General features: G+C 42.0%; 1 protein-coding gene across 2 annotated transcripts in view; it reads right to left on the reverse strand.

The window, feature by feature from the left end:
* Positions 1-18,616, reverse strand: part of IL18R1 (interleukin 18 receptor 1) — a 42,480-nt gene that overhangs the window by 15,976 nt on the left and 7,888 nt on the right. For both annotated transcript variants that reach the window (XM_034953655.3, XM_057301256.1), the window contains exons 3-6: positions 14,716-14,959; positions 10,757-10,922; positions 6,806-6,962; positions 1,134-1,196 (exon numbers count right to left, since the gene is read on the reverse strand). In XM_034953655.3, the coding sequence (XP_034809546.1) occupies positions 1,134-1,196; positions 6,806-6,962; positions 10,757-10,922; positions 14,716-14,959 (630 nt within the window). The remainder of the gene's footprint in view (positions 1-1,133; positions 1,197-6,805; positions 6,963-10,756; positions 10,923-14,715; positions 14,960-18,616) is intronic.

Consider the following 18,616-nt stretch of genomic DNA (forward strand, 5'->3'; position numbering starts at 1 on the left):
TAAAAATATAAAGCAGGTAAACCTCATGTACAAATGGCATAGGACCCCAGCTGCACTGGGCCCATGTGGTCATATAAACCACTGTGACCCCAACTGTGGTTATAAGGTGGGGGCTTTGGAAGCAAAGTCCCCAAACAGAGACTTGCCACTTTTTAGTGATTTAACTTTAGACAAGTTACTTAGCCTTTTTGCACTTCAATTATTTAATTCATAAAATGAGAATACATGCCTCAGTGTTGCTTGGAGGATTTAATTCAACAATATATTTCAATGACCTAGCACGATACCTGGCTTAGCATATTTAGCATATGTGAATTTCTTCCTTTCTTTCTTTCCTTTCTCTTTTGAAAGAAATTACTCAATTGGACATGTTGATTCATAAGACTTATCTAGACAAACTCCAAATATACAATCAATTCAGTCAATTGATTCAAAGTGAATCAATTAATCAAACATTCACACCACAAAATTAGTTTGACTCATCTCTCCAGAGTGCTCTCACGGAATTCTTAAATTTATTATTGTTATTATTATTATTTTTTTTGAGATAGAGTCTTGCTCCATTGCCCAGGCTGGAGTGCAGTGGTGTGATTTCAGCTCATTACAACCTTGCCTCCTGGGTTCAAGAGATTCTCCTGCCTCAGTCTCCTGAGTAGCTGGGACTACAGGTGCATGCCACCATGCCTGGCTAATTTTTGTATTTTTAGTAGAGATGGGGTTTCACCATGCTGGTCAGGTTGGTCTCAAACTCCCGACCTCAAGTGATTCACCTGCCTCGGCCTCCCAAAGTGCTGGGATTACAGGCGTGAGCCACCATGCCCTGCCTAAATTTTCATATTTAGAAATGACCATGGAGAGAGTTAAAGACAAGCCACACACAGCACAACAAAAACCTTAGTCTACAGACCACAGGCAGTTCCACTGTCTCTTGAACTTTAAAATGTTGCCACTTTTAAGTCAGGTTAAAAGTGGCAACATTCAAAAAATGGCACTTTTTTCTTAGTTTTGTAATGTTATTCAGTAAATATGAAATGTGTATCCAGTGTCATTCAATAATGAATCATATTTACGCTTGGAAGGCTCTATTATGTCCCCTACTTATAAATGCAGAATATATGTATATTGAAATATACCTAATTCCACTGCAACATGGTTAAGCTTTGGTCCAAGAAGAACCGGAACTATATTACTGCGATCTAGAAGTGACAAAAGAAAAGACAAATGTATTAGTGTTGACTTGAGCTTCTTTATGACAAGCATCTATGATAATATGCTCATTTCATGTAACAAAGATTCCAATAGTTACTGGTTTACGTTCACTTGAGTCCTATTTGCATTAACTAAAGGTCACAGATCATATTGTTTAATGCTTCGTTCTCCATCAACTCCATGCTGATGGAGATGTTGAAAGCACCTTGTATCTGGTTTTCTCTCACTCAGATCTGCAGCTTCTGCTCAATTCAACTAAAAGGCAAAGGAAGATGCCCATCCACTGCAGCCTGACTCCCAGACGATCAAACATGCAAGAGTCAAACCACGCAAAATCACTGGGAAGAGCCTTTCTGCCCTGTCTCGATTCTCTCCATCTGTCCTCCTCAGCTGGCCAGTGATGGATTTACAGGTTGCAGGGCCAAGACAGGTTGAGAAAAGCAAATCCCTCACTCTAGGTGCCCACCGTTCCCTTGCAGGATGCTGAGAGCAGTGTCCCTTCAATATTGTGCCCCAGGAGCCTCACCTTGGCCCTGGCCCTGCTGTTAAGTTCATGCCTGTAGGCCAAGTTCTACTTCTGCTCCTGAGTGACTTCTGACCCCAACTGGAAGTACTGCACATAAATTCTGCCCCCTCAGTCCCCATCTGGTGATGCTTGGGAAGTAAGTCATCACCCAACAGGCTCTTGCTTAAGGCAGCTGGCAACTGCAAACCCTAAGAGCAGCTGTGGTCATAGATTTGAACTGGTGCATAGTCAAGTTATTGTTAGCCCTGATATCCTCATTGGTAACTTTCCTCATGACCAGGACTGTTCCCTGCTAGTAGCCCCACTGCTTTGGAGGCATTCCCAAGCAATGTCCAGAACATCCCTTCTGGGACTTGCAGGTGCTCAGCAAGCAGAATGCCTGGTTGAGTGGAGTACAGTGAGACTCAGGAGTGCTCCTGCAGCTCCCACACCTCCCTGAGCCCTCTCAGAAAGTGCAGTGCCAGAGTCAGCAGTGGAGAATGCAGTGGGCAGATATGTGAGCAAGAACAGGAGAATGAAACCAGCACAGTGGACTCCAGGGTTCAGAGTCAGGTCTGGGTTATCCTGGGATTTGGAGTCTCTGGGCAAGCCTGGAATGTTGGCAGACAGGCAGGAGGAGCTGAGATGTATCCAGGGAAAGAACTAACTCTCAGGTCTGACAGTAAGAAGCAACACCGGCTTGAATTCAAAGACAAAGGGGCAGGGGGCAATTTCGGTGTGAGGGGGAAAACTGCTACTAACTACCTTTCTCTGGATCCATTTTTTCCCCCCAGAAACTTACATGGGAGACTTGAGAAGGGGCAGTGTGAAGTACATCTTCAGCAAAGGATGCTGTCTACTAACACTCAAATTATATCATTGGAAATCCAGATCAGCCCTGAGTTTGCACAACTGGTGTAAAGTGAAGGGTGCAGTCCCATGTAGGTCATGGAAGGAAGACAACATCTTAGTGCGTGCCCTTGACATGACCAGCCTACCTAGGAGGCTATCAGAGTCAAAATGGCATAGAGGTTGTCAGCAGTAGGAGGAGACGCCACCCAATCAGCCAGAGCATAAGACCAGGAAAGTGGCAGATGCCCAGTAGGAATTCAGGTGACTGTGATTCACGAGCACAAGCTGAAGGCAATGGAACTCCTGGGCTCCAAAAACAGTCCCAAAGTATGGTGTTTTGGCAGGCTGAGTACTTTAAACTCAACGACATTGGAAGGCCTCAAAGCAGCCTCAAAAAGCAAGATGTCTCTGACCCTCCTGCTTCATGCCTCCATTCTCCCCAAAGCAAGTCACAGAAACCAGACTCCCTCTTCCCAAAGGCAGATCATAAAAACTAGAATCCTTTTCCCCAAAGTAAGCCATAGAACCTAGAAGCATGACTCTAACCTTCTCCTGCCTTTCTGTCTAGGAGTTGGCTATAAATTCTTTGGCCTTCTTTGGTCTGACAGTAAGTCTTAAGACCCTCTGCCCTCTACCCAGGAAAAGGAAATATAACAGAGAGGCCAAGAAGAATCTGGACAGGTCTTGCTGGGTTTCCCCACTCAGTCCATTAGCATTAGGTCATACCCTTTTGTCCAATCACATTTCTACATGGCTGTCCATGCTTCTAGAACCTAAGCATTTAAAAAGAAAAAAACGGGTTTCCCTGAGTCTTAGGGTATTCATTTCTTTCCTTTTTTTTTTTTTTTTTTTTTTCTGAGACCGAGTCTTGCTCTGTCACCCAGGCTGGAGCGCAATGGCACAACCTCGGCTCACTGCAACCTCTGTCTCCTGGGTTCAAGCAATTCTCCCTGCCTCAGCCTCCCAAGTAGCTGGGATTACAGATGCCCACCACCAAGCCCAGCTAATTTTTCTGTTTTTAGTAGAGATGGGGTTTTGCCATGTTGGCCAGGCCTGTCCCGAACTCCTGGCCTCAGGTGATCCATCCGCCTTGGCCTCCCAAAGTGCTAGGATTACCGGCATGAGCCACCACACCCGGCCCCAGGGTCTTCATTTCTGAAGGCTCCCATGTCACATAAAACTTGCTTGCCCCTTGTTAATCTGTCTTTTGTTATGGGAACATTGCCATGACCCTTAGGATGGGGAGGAGAGGTATCACACCTTTCCACCACTACAGCAGTCACTATGTAGCAGCTGAGAGATCTCCATCTGTGAAGGCAAGGGGACTGTAATAAAGACACAACATGGAGAAGGCACGAGCTCAGAACCTCTCTGTCCTCAACACAGGTCAGAACACCTCCTGGCTGTCTTCCCCAACTCCAAGCTCTAATTTCTGTAGACTCATGGCAAACTTTGCCAAATCCAAAGAAAAATAGCCAGGATGGTGAAGCGTCTAGACTTCTTGTTGTATGTGGCATCAAAGGAGTTGTTTCTGTCTCAGTGATGCACACAACAGGCATGTAATGAGCACCTTTATGTGCCAAGTGCCAATCGTAGGTATCCAAGATGCAAAGATGAGGAACAGAAGTCAGTGCAAACCTTTCCAGAAACCTTTCAAGTTATTGACAGAGACACACATGTATTGCAATTCTGACAGCAATCAGAAATACAAACAAGAGGCCATGGGGGCATGAAGGAGGAGCGACATTTGAGTGGAGTCCTGAGAGACTCAGTTGACATTCTCCAAGAAGACAAGAAAAATAAGATGGACAATTATGGGAGAAGAATAGCTTGTGCTGCAGGTGAGGTTTGGGAACCTAGCAGTGGGAGATGGTCATTACAGCAGAACTCTTACTGTCCCTAGAGCCATCCTAGAGCTGTACACACACTCACTCAGTCATCGTCAGCCAACCCTACGAGGGATGAACCATTACTGTCCCATTTCATGATGAGGAATCTGAGGCAGAGAGGAACTAAGGAAATTAACTCACCCAAGGCCACAGTCTCATAGAGCTGTTGTGAGGATTATATGACATGATTCAACTCCAGTACTTGGCACTATCCCTGGCCCATAGCAAGTACCCTTTTAATAATGGATATTCCTACAGCTTCATCAAAGAAGGAAGGAAAGAGCTGCTGATGGGCAGAAAGCAAAGATGGTGGGAAAGAGGGTGTAGGTTCTGAAAGTATCAAAGTAACAGAGATTTATATGAGATTAAAAACAGATGTAGGAAAGTAAAGTTGGAGAGTTTAGGGTAGATGATTATACACATAATTTAAGTTTTTGAGTTTAAAAATACAGTTATGGGTTTCCCAGGTTCTGGGCTGTGGCAGGCAGAATAATAGACCCTGAAGTTTCCCACATCCTACTCCTGAGTTCCTGTGAATACGATATGTTACATGGCAAAAAGAACCTCCAGGTGTGATTAAATTAAGGATCTTGAGATAGGGGGATCACCCTGGATTATCTAGGTGGGCACAATGCTGTCTCAAGGTCCTCATCAGAGGGAGACAGAAAGGTCAGAGTCAAAAAGGAGATGAGGTAAGGGAAGCGAATGTGTTTGGCTCTGAAATGAAGTGGCACAAGCCAAGAAATGCAAGTGGTCTCTAGAAGCTGGAGAAAGCAAAGGCAAAGAAACACATTTTCCAGCCTGGCACAGTGGCTTACGCCTATAATTTCAGTACTTTGGGAGACCAAGGCAGGGGGATCACAAGGTCAGGAGACCGAGACCATCCTGGCTAACATGGTGAAACCCCGTCTCTACTAAAAAAAGTACAAAAATTAGCCGGGCGTGGTGGCGGGTGCCTGTAGTCCCAGCTACTCGGGAGGCTGAGGCAGGAGAATGGTGTGAACCCAGGAGGTGGAGCTTGCAGTGAGCCCCAAGGCTGCGCCACTGCACTGCAGCCTAGGCAACAGAGCAAGACTCCATCTCAAAAATATAAAATAAATTAAAAAATAAAAGAAATGCATTTTCCCCTACAGCCTCCAGAAGTAAAGCAATTCTGCCAAAACCTTGATTTTACCGAAGACACTAAACTTGGGATAATTTGTTACTGTGGCAACATGTGGGTGTATATAGCTATATGGTTGTAGTGAAGAGGAAAGATGTTGCTAAAGCAAAGGCTGTAGCAAATGTGAGCCCACAGATTTTGTTGAACAAGCCACCCACACAAGTGTTACAGTTTCCAGTTTCTCAGGATGATGGCGAAAAAAATCCAGACTGGATAAGCCACCTGTCTTCAGATCACGAAAGGAGCTGTCATTTTAAGAAGGAGCCAGATTTAATCTGTGAAATTCTTGAAGGCAAATCAAAATCAGTGATTGGAAGCTACGAGAAGGGATATTTGGACTCAATGGTAAAAAAAGACTTCAACAATCAGATATTAAAATCTGGACTACACTGCTGTGTGATTTGGTCATTTCCTTGATAGTTCCCAAGAAGGGACTGGATGATCAATCATTGGCTGTGCCTTATGATGAATATCTTCACCGCGTGAGGTTTAATTAAATACCTTTAATGTCCCAGGATTCTGTTCCTCCATCACACACAGCCTGGGTCCAGCATCCCTCCCCTCCCACCAGCACATCAGTGTTCCTTACACTCTCCCAGTGGAGATCCCTTCCCCCAGCAGGTCACTGCTTCATGAGGCTCCTCCTCCAAGACCCAGGTCAAATGGAGCCTCCTGCATCAGTCCTTCCTCCAACCTCCCCCTGCACTCTTGCAGCCTCACAGTTGATGCTGTTTCATACACCTTTATGTAGCTTATTGCCTCTCCTGATTATAATCAAATCCCTTGAGAATAGTACAGTCCTCACTTCATCTCATACTTCCTTGCTTCCCTGCCTCCTTGTGCTAAGTACAGTTTATTGAGTATAGATATCTTCACTAAATATTTGTAAAGTGAAAATGTAAATTCAACAACAAAAGATTCCACAATTTACTCAAATTTCATATATAAGAGAGAGCTGACTCATGTGAGGTTTATTCATACAGATTTTCATTTCCTGCCAAAAAGAAAGGTTTATTTAGCCAAGTAGAGGAGCACCAGAATGAAGATTTTGACCGTTATATTTGAACTAGTGGTGTGGTCACAACCCCAAATAAGTGGACTCTCAATTCCTACACAGTTTTGAAGAATGAAAAAATTCCATTTTACTAAAATACATCTGTTTCTTCCCAATTCTAAGATTTCCCTTACCTTCCACTATTGTTATATTGAAGGTTTTAGTGATGTTAAATAGTTTTCCATTATGATGAAGGAAATGCACGCAGGAGTAATACCCCTGATCTTCAAACTCGGCGTTCTTCTTTATCGTTGGGTTTTTATTGTTCTCCAGTGGTAGCTTTTTACAGTTCTGTTTTTAATAAAACAAGTTAAAATACTTTAAGTAAAAGCCGAATTGATATTACAGTGATCCAAATTTTTGAGCTAAAGATCTTTAGACAAAAAGGAAAAAAGAATGGAAAGTAGCAATTCCTGGACATATGTCCCAGTTACTTGGTACTACTTTTACTGAAACAATTAAATGCGATCCCATTGCTGTTGGCATGATTATCATTATTAATATATGCTGGGAAGTAGAGCATGGGGCAATATGAGCACTGTAGCCGCTTTCATCAATATTCTTTCATCTCTCTCTTTTACACACATGCAGAGAGAGAGAAACAGGGAGAGCGAGAGAGAGAGAACACTACTTCAAAAATCCTTGCTTGAGTCACAACTCTATTTCATGCATGTTCAGTCCAATTGTATGTATTCTGGACTATGCATCCCAGGGATGGATAGTGGGATGGGTGGAGAATTACTCAGAGAATGAGTAGCTCGCAGACCACCCCCACCTTTGACACCCTCCATCAGAAGCCAGCGAGCTGATTAGAAATGCATCAGCAATATTCAAATCCATACATACACTGAAACATCTCTCTCTCACACACACATTTCCATACATGTCACAGGAATTAATACTAATTGTAATAAAGCCACTTTCTTCAATCCAGCACATCTGACACCCAGAGGTAGGTCCCAGAGCCATGCAGGGACCACATGGGATGTCTGGGGGCTGAATGGCCATCCTTGACCATTGGACACTGTTTCTGCAAATACCAAGCAAGGAGAACCTACTGCCCACAGACTTCTCCCTCAGAGCTGGCAGCCACTGGGGCTAGACCCATTGTGCATAGAATGTGCCCGTGAAGCACCCACATGTGTACCTCACATCAGTAAATTATTTATGTATAAGTCAAAATTTTATAAAGCCAAACTAATTTTTTCAAGCTATAGAAAAGATCAGAGACTCTTCATTTTCCTTTCCAATCAATTATCTACTGAATTAGCCTCCTTGCTCTCGGGTGAAGTCATGATCAGTCAACAGGCTTAGAATACTTAGCCCTGTGGTCAATTGTTTAGCTAAGTATCCTTGGTGCACCAATGCTCTTAATTTAAATATCTGCACTTTGGAATTTCTTTTTTTTTTTTTTTTTTTTTTTTGAGATGGAGTATCCCTCTCTCCCCCAAGCTGGAGTTCAGTGGCCCAATCTCGGCTCACTGCAACCTCTGCCTCCCGGGTTCAAGTGATTCTCCTTCCTCAGCCTCCCAAGCAGTTGGGACTACAGGCATGTGCCACCACACCCAGCTAATTTTTTGTATTTTTAGTAGAGATGGGGTTTCACCATATTAGCCAGCATGGTCTCGATCTCCTGACCTCATAATCCGCCCACCTCAGCCTCACAAAGTGCTGGGATTACAGGTGTGAGCCACTGCACCCGAATGGAATTTCTTAAAACTCAGCACACCAAGCCTCACTAATTTACATGTACTGTAACACATTTGTACATTGATGGGAAATAGAATAAAGTCAACTCAGGACTGATTCGAGTGTTTAGAAAACATTTCAGACAAGAGCTGTCTTTGGAAATCACAAGTAAACAGTGTTCAAGCATAAGGCACAAACAAAAGTTTCAAGGATATTATCATCACTCGCTTCAGATTTCCCAAGTTCTGTTCAGACCACTCTCTCTTATAGGTCTTTAAAGTTTCCACGACAGAGTCATATTATTCAGATTTGTTATTCCATATAAACTACATCAGCTGTCCCCAACCGTTTTGACACAGAGACTGATTTCATGAATGACAACTTTTCCATGGACCAGGGTGGGCAGGGGTTGAGGGGGGAATGGTTGGTTTGGGGATGATTCAGGCGCATTACATTTATTGTGCACTTTATTTCTATTGTTATTACACTGTAATATATAATGAGATAATTGTACAACTCACCAAAATGTAGAATCAGTGGAGCCCTGAGCTTGTTTTCCTGCAAATAGGTGGTCCTATCTGGGGGTGATGGGAGACAGTGACAGATCATCAGGCATTAGATTCTCATAAGGAGCATGCAACATAGATTCCTCGCATGCACAGTTCACAATAGGGTTCTTACTCCTGTGAGAGTCTAATGCAGCTGCGGATCTCAGAGGAGGTGGTAATGTTAGTGAGGGGGAGTGGCATGGGGATTGGGGACCCCTGAACTACACAATTTGTGTTGCGTATGTGTGTGGATGGGAGTGTGTATGTTTTTTATGCATACACACACTACACTCACACACGCTATGTATGTGTATATATATAATTCCTATAGCGTGGTCTAAAAGAGCTTTTTTTTTATTATACTTTAAGTTCTGGGGTATATGTGGAGAATGTGCAGGTTTGTTACATAGGTATACACGTGCCATGGTGGTTTGCTGAACCCATCTATTTGTCATCTACATTAGGTATTTCTCCTAATGCTATACATCCCCTACCCTCCCACCCCACACAACAGGCCCTGGTGTGTGATGTTCCCCTCCCTGTGTCCATGTGTTCTCATTGTTCACCTCCCACTTATGAGTGAGAACATGCAGTGTTTGGTTTTCTATTCCTGTATTAGTTTTCTGAGAATGATGGTTTCCAGCTTCATCCATGTCCCTACAAAAGACATGAACTCATGCTTTTTTATGGCTGCATAGTAATCCATGGTGTATAAGAGCTTTTAAAATTCAACAGGTAAAAGGTATACCAACTGAAGAAAACAGAAAAAAATAAACGGGCAACCCACAAAATTGCCTGATTGCAGTAAGATACAACAAATATATACAAAAGTTTAATTTATTACTAAGAAAAGTGAAAAAACCAGTAGGAGTTTTAGAAATTTTTCATATCAAATTTTAAACATTCTAGGAGCATTATTTCCCTGTGTTGTGGAGGTGACAAAAAATTGGGATTCTTTTTTCAAGTGTGGGGTAAAATTGGCAGAGCTCCCTGGAGACAAGTTTGATAGTGTGAAGAAAAAGACATAAAAACATGCTCACAGCCTCTGATCCAGTAATTCTACATTTGGGGATTTGGTTGAAGGACAAATTATATAAACACCCAAGGATTTGTGGAAATGGTATTCATTTTAGCCTTTAAATAATAGTGAAAAATAGGCAATTCACAAATGTCCAATAACAATGGGATTAGTTAGATGAAACAAGGGGGTTAGTTAGATGAAACCAGGCACATAAAAACTGAAAGCCCATGTTTAGAAGATCATTTAAAGATGTGAAGGGATAGTCACAATGTAATTCTTAGAGGAAAAAATATAAAAAAAAATATATACCACTTTTAAAAAGCAGATGCTTCACAGAAAAAAAAAGTCCGTGATGGATTTATGAGTGATTTTTGCTTTCTTCATTTTTCAGTTTTAAAGTTAAAATATTATAAAAGCATTACCATTTCCAATTTTATAAAATGAACTAATATATTCAGAAAAACATATACAATTGAGTTTTACATGTTAAGTACATGTGACAGGAGAAAATGGAAATCCTTAAACTAGCATTCCTAAAAACTAACTTATCGAAAGAGAAGGAAAATGAAGGAAGAGTGTGGGAGAAGAAACTGTGATCATTTATTGAACACCAAATCCAGGTAAACTACTGTGGAACATATTTTAATACTATGTATCAGCTCTTGACAACAAGCCAGTGAGGATACTTGGCTCAAACAGGGCAAGTGAGCCATGTGGGATCAGGCAGCTTATTTGTTATGAGACCAAAATGGTAGCTCTCAGCCCCTCATTTGGGAATTTTATCTTTTCCATCAAGTCTTAAAGTTAAAATATTATAAAAGCATTACCTTATACAATGATGTGCCGTTGACCAGTGTTTGATAGTAACTGTTTTCACAGGTTATCTGCAAAAATTTTTTCACTTCCACAATTTTACTAGTTACTTGTCTTTCAGTGAAACAGCTGTGTTTATTTCTTCTGATGACATTTAATTTCCATTTCTGAGTATAATTTCTATGGAATAAAAGTGTAAAGGTATTTTATAATGCTACAGAAACTTTGCAAATATCACCCATCTTCCCTTTAGTAACCAGTTACAATATTTTTCCTTTATTTTTATTACAGAGATTGATTCATTGATGTGCAAACCCTGCTCTGCCTCCGCTTGATTCGGAGGAGCAAGAACTTTAAAAACTGTCATGGGAGCAGGGGGTAATAAATGGAAACCTGAGCAGTCTACACACAGAGACACACACATGCACACGCACACACGCACATATCCTACTGCAGACAACATATTATGGATGTCAGAAAAGCAAATCTTTACAATGTCAGTGATCTTCACTGATGGATAAGTTCAGAGAGTCTTGGCCCAGGATGGGAGGGTGGCTTTGGTTTCAAAAGGTCTATAAACTCCTGATGTTGTTTTCTAAATATGTGTATATATGCATTAGGTTTTGTTTCTCAAGGCAACTTGTTCCAATCCCCTTCTTTTACTGTTGAATAAACCAAAGTCTGGAGTTGCTGCCCTCAGTGTAATTGAATTAGCTCTTTAAATGCCTTACTGACCAAAAGTAAGTGTGAATAGATTTTATAGTTGATACTCCTGATCACAAATTAGTGATCAGGACTATCACTAGGCCAGGTGCAGTGGCTCACATCTGTAATCCCAGCACTTTGGGAGGCCAAGGCAGGTGGATCACCTGAGGTCAGGAGTTTGAGACCAGCCTGGTCAATGTGGTGAAACTCTGTCTCTACTAAAACTACAAAAATTAGCTGGGTGCGGTAATTCCAGCTACTCGGGAAGCTGAGGCAGGAGGCGGAGGTTGCAGTGAGTGGAGATCGCGCCATTGCACTCCAGCCTGGGTAACAAGAGCGAAATTCCATCTCAAAACAACAACAACAACAACAAAAAAAAAAGGTGATCTGGAATTGGAAAACAATACAGTATTTTTTAAATGAAGTTTTTAAAGAGAAAATGTTTCAAATTTCATGTTTGCTTCCACTGCACCTGTGATGTATAGATTTATTTGCTAAATACAGCAGACACGTGTTTTTAAGTTATCCTCTATGCCTGACACATTTGTGCCCACCTTAGGCTCTTCCAGTTCCCCTTTAGGTCTACAATAGGATAGAAGGAAGAAAAGACCAACACTTACTGAGTTCCAGGTATTAGACTATGTACATGCAAGGGAGATGACTATTTTCCTTAGGCTCAGATGAGAATGCTAAATCTCAGACAGGTTAAACAACTCACTCAGGCCACACACTTGCTACAAGATGGGGCCAGGGTACAAATGCACATCTATTTGGCCCCAGAGGCCAGAAGTGCTCTGCACAATTCTACACTTTCACAATCCAATGAATCTGGCCCCTTCACCTTGGGCATGAATTTATAAAACATTGGCCATGACTGGAGAATGTGGCAGGCTGTTGTCACAGTTATAGGCAGTGGGTCCATGGCCATGGGACATGATAGAGCTACCTGGCCCTTGAAATGGATTCAGGATCCCATTGGCAGCACCTTCTTCTCAAGTGTGTTTTTGTAATGTCTCCCCAACTTCGACCTCAATGAATTGGAGAGATAGAGATTTCTGGATCTCTATGACTTGTTGCTTAAAAGGAATAGGGTACATGATATCCCCATTTTTTCAGACTACATTGTTCTCTGCCTCTGTAATCCTCAATTCCTAACACTCAATAAATACTAGAGGACTGATGACACTCCATGTGCAGGACACTGCGCTAGGAACACTGAAACAATCAACAACACACTGCACCTGCCATCCAGGAGCTCCAAGGCTGGGGTTAACACTGAGGCCAACTGACCCAAAGCTGTGACCACACTTTCCTGCTGCAGGCCCAGCCCATCCTGGTTATGAAAACCACTCATTTTTGTCCACACACACCAGGGGATAAACACCAGCCCCCACTTCCGAGGCTGCTCACCAAGCTGAACTTGCTGCCCGTCAGCCTAGGATTGGTTTATTAGATTTCTGTGTGTACATTTCCCTCTACCTTCATTTCTTCATCTCTATCATTGAAAACTACCCCTTTTGTATCCCCTTCCTTCTTAGTTGATTTCGTTCTTAAAATTTGGTGGGATAAAGTGATTTTCACTGCAGGATTAAATTATCAGTCCTCAGTGGCATTTGATTATTAGCAATGTACTCCTAAAAATTAAAGAATTACTGTTCTAATGGGAAATTTTCAGGTGTAAAGTCTGTTCACTGATAGATCCCACATCAAACTACAAAGGGGTACACACCTAAGTTAGAACACATATGTGTATACACACACATCTGCAGTAAATACTGCTTACTAATTATGCTATATTTGAATATGTCTGTATCTTCTATGCTCCTGGGTGTCTAAAACAACCTGCTTCCATGTAGAATCCCATTTATTTTCAAGGCCATTGTCAAAGCTGCTTCTCTCCTCATCACTTTACTCTCATAGTGATCAGTCTCCAATATCCACTCTGGGACACCTTGTTTTTCTTAGCATCTCCTATCTGCTACCCTGTCTCTCCACACCTCTCTCTGACATCCTGCCTCAATCTCTTGCTTCCATTGTTGCTTCCTAAGCCAGGCTGTATTCTCTACTACCCATATCAGAAAGATGGCCAATGCCATTTGCTTCTGTTATCTCCAAGTGATGATGATAGATGCCTGGCTGTTCCTGGCAGTGTTTGTTGTTCTTTTTCCTTTACCCCATTTGTGAGTATTCATTCTTCCTTAGCTTGTTATGAAAAATCCCAGTTGTGACCCATTTCTGTAATTATCACTCTTAAAAGATCATCTAAAAATGTATTGGTTTTTATCAAAAGATTTATTTAATTTTTTTCTGATGCCTGGGAGTTCCTATGTATAAAAACAAAAAAAAAAATGACCTGATTTGGTGCAAAACCACAGAAGTGCTACCAAGGATTCACAGTGGTAGCTCACTCTGCTCTCAACAGCATGGTTGATAATGATCAGGACTCACTCTAGAAGTGCTTCTAAAAGAAATCTGCTACATATGAAATCTACACACCATCACCTTCAGCTGGCCCTGAGCTGTTTCTTACAGGTCAGTCTCATGTCTCTATAAAACTACCTACGTATGTAGGTAGGTACATCTAAAAAGAAACATGTTCGGTAAGTGTGGGTGATGCTTTCAGTTGGCTGTGCTCATTTCATGGAAGTTATGCAACCCAATTTCGAGTATCCTGGCACAATCTAGGGCCACCTCATGAGTAAAATGCAAAGCCCTTCCGTGTTGCCCTCTCTCACTGCCGCCAGCTGTGGGTTGTGATTGGCTGCCAGACACACACTTCCTCCACTAGCACTGCCACCTGGCTCCCAGTGAGCCCCTGCAGACTGGACTAGTGTGTGTCTGCATCAACCCCATCCCTGCTCCCCACCAAGGATGCCACCCAGGAAGCTGACACTGCCCCATTCACAACACATTAATATTATCGTGAAGTCCGAGCTGCTGATTTCCTCTGACTGGGGGCATGTAGACAACAGGAGCAGCTGAATTTTAAAACTGACTTTCATGCAATCGTCACTTGTCATTGGTAAGGATCCCCTAAAAGGAAATCCTATCAAAGTAATCTCCTTTCATTAAGATCACTAAGAAAATAAATGCAGAGAGAGATAAACTTATTTTGTTCCATAACAAAGAATGTATTTCATGTCATAGGAAGAGTAGGAAAGAAAAAGATGTGCTGATTATCTGACCTTTCAGATTACTGCATATTTGAGTTGCTGAACAAAGGACAAGAGGGCTGTGAAATACATTTTGAAAAGAAAGGGTTACTCACTCCATTTGGAAAAAGTAAGATCCTGTGTCATTCAACTCAACTGGCCAAAACTCCAAAACACAATCATGCAAAGCAATTCTCGAGGAACTCCTTGGGTTCAGCTCCACATGTTCCTGTGATCCACTGCTTTTGTACCAGCTTTTGGTGGTTGTTTCAATCTCATGTGCAAGTGAACACGAGCAATGTTTCAGATAGAAAGGTTCCCCTTCAACCACAGTAATGTGGGGACGTGAAGTACAAGATTCTTCAAAAGATTAGTAAAGTAAAATAAATAAAAACAAAAACCAAAATGACAAAGGTAACTTTTTTTGGTCTCCTAATGCGTTAGGTGAAGAAGCAAGGTTAGCAAGAAAGTCCTGAGAAATCTCGGTGTCAATTTCCTGTGGGTTCTTTATTTTTGCATCAATCTTTCCAACACTAGAAAGGATAAGGCACTTTCAGAACATAGATGAAAACACAACTTGTGACAGTTTCTCCCCAACAGGAAGGTATCAGAACTTAACCAACCGTAGCTAGAAGACTGATAATTGTGTCACCTCTTAGAAGAAAATATTACACATTACAACTTCTTCACAGGGAAAGCCACAGAAGTCACAGTGCTGCCATACCTACCTCAAAATATACCCTGCTGAGGAGTCTCAGTAGAAAAGAAAACAAGAAACCTAGCAACCTTGGCGTTCTTCCTCTGCACCATCAGAAATCTCACTTACCTTGCATTCACCCTGCCTATCTAACATTCCCTGGCAAGTGTGGGGATGGTTAAAGGTGTGCCTATGTAACTTACAGTGTGTGTACATTTATTATTACTGTAGGTCACCATGTGGATAATCAAGAATTCATTAATATAATATCAATCCAAATTTGCATATCTGTCACTTTCCCTCTTTCTCAATTGACCCAGATTCTCTGGCTTTGGAAATATATCTGAACCATCGTCTACACAGGATAGGTGCTCCTTCCCCTCTTTCTGCACTTGTGGTACTTCAAGTTCAGCATTAATGGGTCTTTCTCATAATCTACCCTCCAGTGACTCTCGGGTGCACTTTTACTGCATTTTGAGGATGAGAGTATTTAAATTGAACGAAACATTTCCCTTAGGACATGGACAGAATGCCCTCTCTATAGTCAGGGTTTGTTTCTCAAAGCAGCAGTCTGGTTTTAACTCAAAATTGTTAACCACAACATAAAGAGGAAGTGATGTGATAGAAGTATTCTGATATGGTTTGGCTGTGTCCCCATTCAAACCTCATCTTGAATTTAATCATGGGGGCAGTCACCCTCATGCTGTTCTCATGATAGTGAGTGAGTTCTCATGAGATCTGATGGTTTTGTAAGGGGCTTTTCCCCCTTTTGTAAGTTTCCTGAGGCCTCCCCAGCCCTGCAGAACTGAGTCCATTAAATCTTTCTCCTTTATAAATTACCTGGTCTCAGGTATGCCTTTATTAGCAGTGTAAGAATGGACTAATACAGTAAATTGGTACCAGGAGTGGGGTGCTACTGTAAAGATACACAAAATGTGGAAGTGACTTTGGAACTGCATACAGGCAGAGGTTGGAACAGTTTGGAGGGCAGTTTGGAAGAGTTGGAACAGTTTGAAGAAGATAAGAAAATATGGAAAAGTTTGGAACTTCCTAAAGACTTGTTAAATGGCTTTGACCAAAATGCTGATAATGTTATGGACAATAAAGTCCAGGCTGAGGTGGTCTCAGATGGAGATGAGGAACTTTTGGGGAGCTGGAGCAAAAGTGACTCTTGTTATGTTTTAGCGAAGAGATTAGTTGCATTTTGCCCTTGCCCTAGAGATCTATGGAACTTTGAACTTGAGAGATGATTATCTGGAAGAAGAAATTTCTAAAGAGCAAATCATTCAAGAGGTGACAGAGCATAAGAGTTTGGAAAATTCACAGCTTGAGAATGTGGTAGGAGAGAAAAATCCATGTTCGCTGGAATGGGGGGCATGGAATTAAAGCTGGTTGCAGAAATTTGCATAAGAAATGAGGACCCAAATGTTAATTGCCAAGACAATGGGAAAAATACCTCTAGGGTATGTCAGAGATCTTCATGGCAGACCCTCCCATCACAGGCCCAGAAGCCTAAGAGAAAAAAATGATTTCCTGGGATGGGCCCAGAGTCCCCTTCTGTGTGCAGCCTAGGGACGTGGTGCCCTGCATCCTACCCCTCCAGCCATTGCTAAAACAGGCCAAGATACCAGGTCAGGCTGTGGCTTCAGAGGGTGCAAGCCCCAAACCTTGGCAGCTTCCACATGGTGTTGAGGCTGCAGGTGCACAAAAGTCAAGAATTGAGGTTTGGGAACCTACGCCTAGGTTTCAGAGGATGTATGGAAACGCTGGATGTCCAGGCAAACGTTTGCTGCAGGGGTGGAACCCTCATGTAGAATCTTTGCTAGGGTAGTGTGGAAAGGAAATGTGGTGTTGGGGCTCCCATACAGAGTCCCCATTGGAGTACAGCTAGTGGAGTTAAGAGAAGACAGCCACCATCCTCCAGGCCCCAGGATGATAGATTCACTGACAGCTTGCACCATGCACTTGAAAAAGCCCAGAAACTCAACACCAGCCCATGAGAGAAACCAGGAAGGAAGATGTACCCTGCAAAGCCACAGGAGTGTAGCTGCCCAAGGCCATGGGATCCTACCTCTTGCAGCAGCGTGACCTGGATATGAGACATGGAGTTGAAGGAGACTATTTTGGAACTTTAAGGTTTAATGACTGCCCTATTAAATTTAGAACTTGCATGGGGCCAGTAGCCCCTTTGTTTTAGTCAATTTCTCCCATTTGGAAGGGGTGTATTTACTCAATGCCTGTACTCCCATTGTATCTAGGAAGTAACTAAATTGCTCTTGAATTTACTGACTCATAGGAAGGGACCTGCCTTGTCTCAGATGAGACTTTGGACTTGGATTTTAGAGTTAATGCTAGAATGAGTGAAGACTTTGGGGGACTGTTAGAAGGGCATGATTGTGTTTTGAAATGTGAGAGCATGAGATTTGGGAGAGGACAGGGGTGAAATGATATGATTTGGCTCTACCCCAACCCAAATCATCTTGAATTGTAGTTCCCATAAGCCCCATGTGTCATAGGAGGGACCTGGTGGAAGGTAATTTAATCATGGGGGTGATTACCCTCATGCTGTGCTCCTGATAGTGAGTTCTCATAAGATCTGATGTTTTTATAAGGGGCTTTTCCCCTTTTTGCTCAGCCTTCTCCTTGATACCACCATGTGAAGAAGGATATGTTTTCTTCCCCTTCCACTATGATTGTAAGTTTCCTGAGGCCTCCCCAGCCATACAGAACTGTGAATCAATAAAGTCTCTTTCCTTTATAAATTACCCGGTCTCAAGTATGCCTTTATTAGCAGCATGAGAATGGACTAATACACATTCTTTGAAAACATGGATGTCGAATCTACCACAAAACACAAGAGTTAAGGAGCACCAACTTCATGTTTTCTGGTTGCAATACAATCTCTATTTTATACTAATACTTCAACATAGAAGGTGTGATACATGTGTATATGTGGGTGTCAGCTTCAATTGACATGCAAAACCCTGGTGAGTCATTAACAGTTCATTTATTTTCCTGTTTTAGAGTTAATATAATAAAGTGCATAGGCCATACAATATGTGCTCCTTTATGTCTGGGTTATTTTGACATGATTGTTATAAATGCATTCATGCTGTAGCAGTGATGTGTTCTTTTCTCATTGTAATGTAGTATCTAATCGTGTTACCATTTCGCAATTTATCCATTTTATAAAAGGATGCATGTTGGGGATTTGGTTTATTAAACAAATGTCTATTGGATATTGGCTTATTTCTAGGTTTTCAGGTTTTCGCTTGTCTTAAAAAGCTTCTATAAACACATATGACTGTGTTTGGATGGAC

Source organism: Pan paniscus, chromosome 12 (assembly GCF_029289425.2).
Source record: "Pan paniscus chromosome 12, NHGRI_mPanPan1-v2.0_pri, whole genome shotgun sequence".
In the NCBI taxonomy this organism is placed as follows: domain Eukaryota; kingdom Metazoa; phylum Chordata; class Mammalia; order Primates; family Hominidae; genus Pan; species Pan paniscus.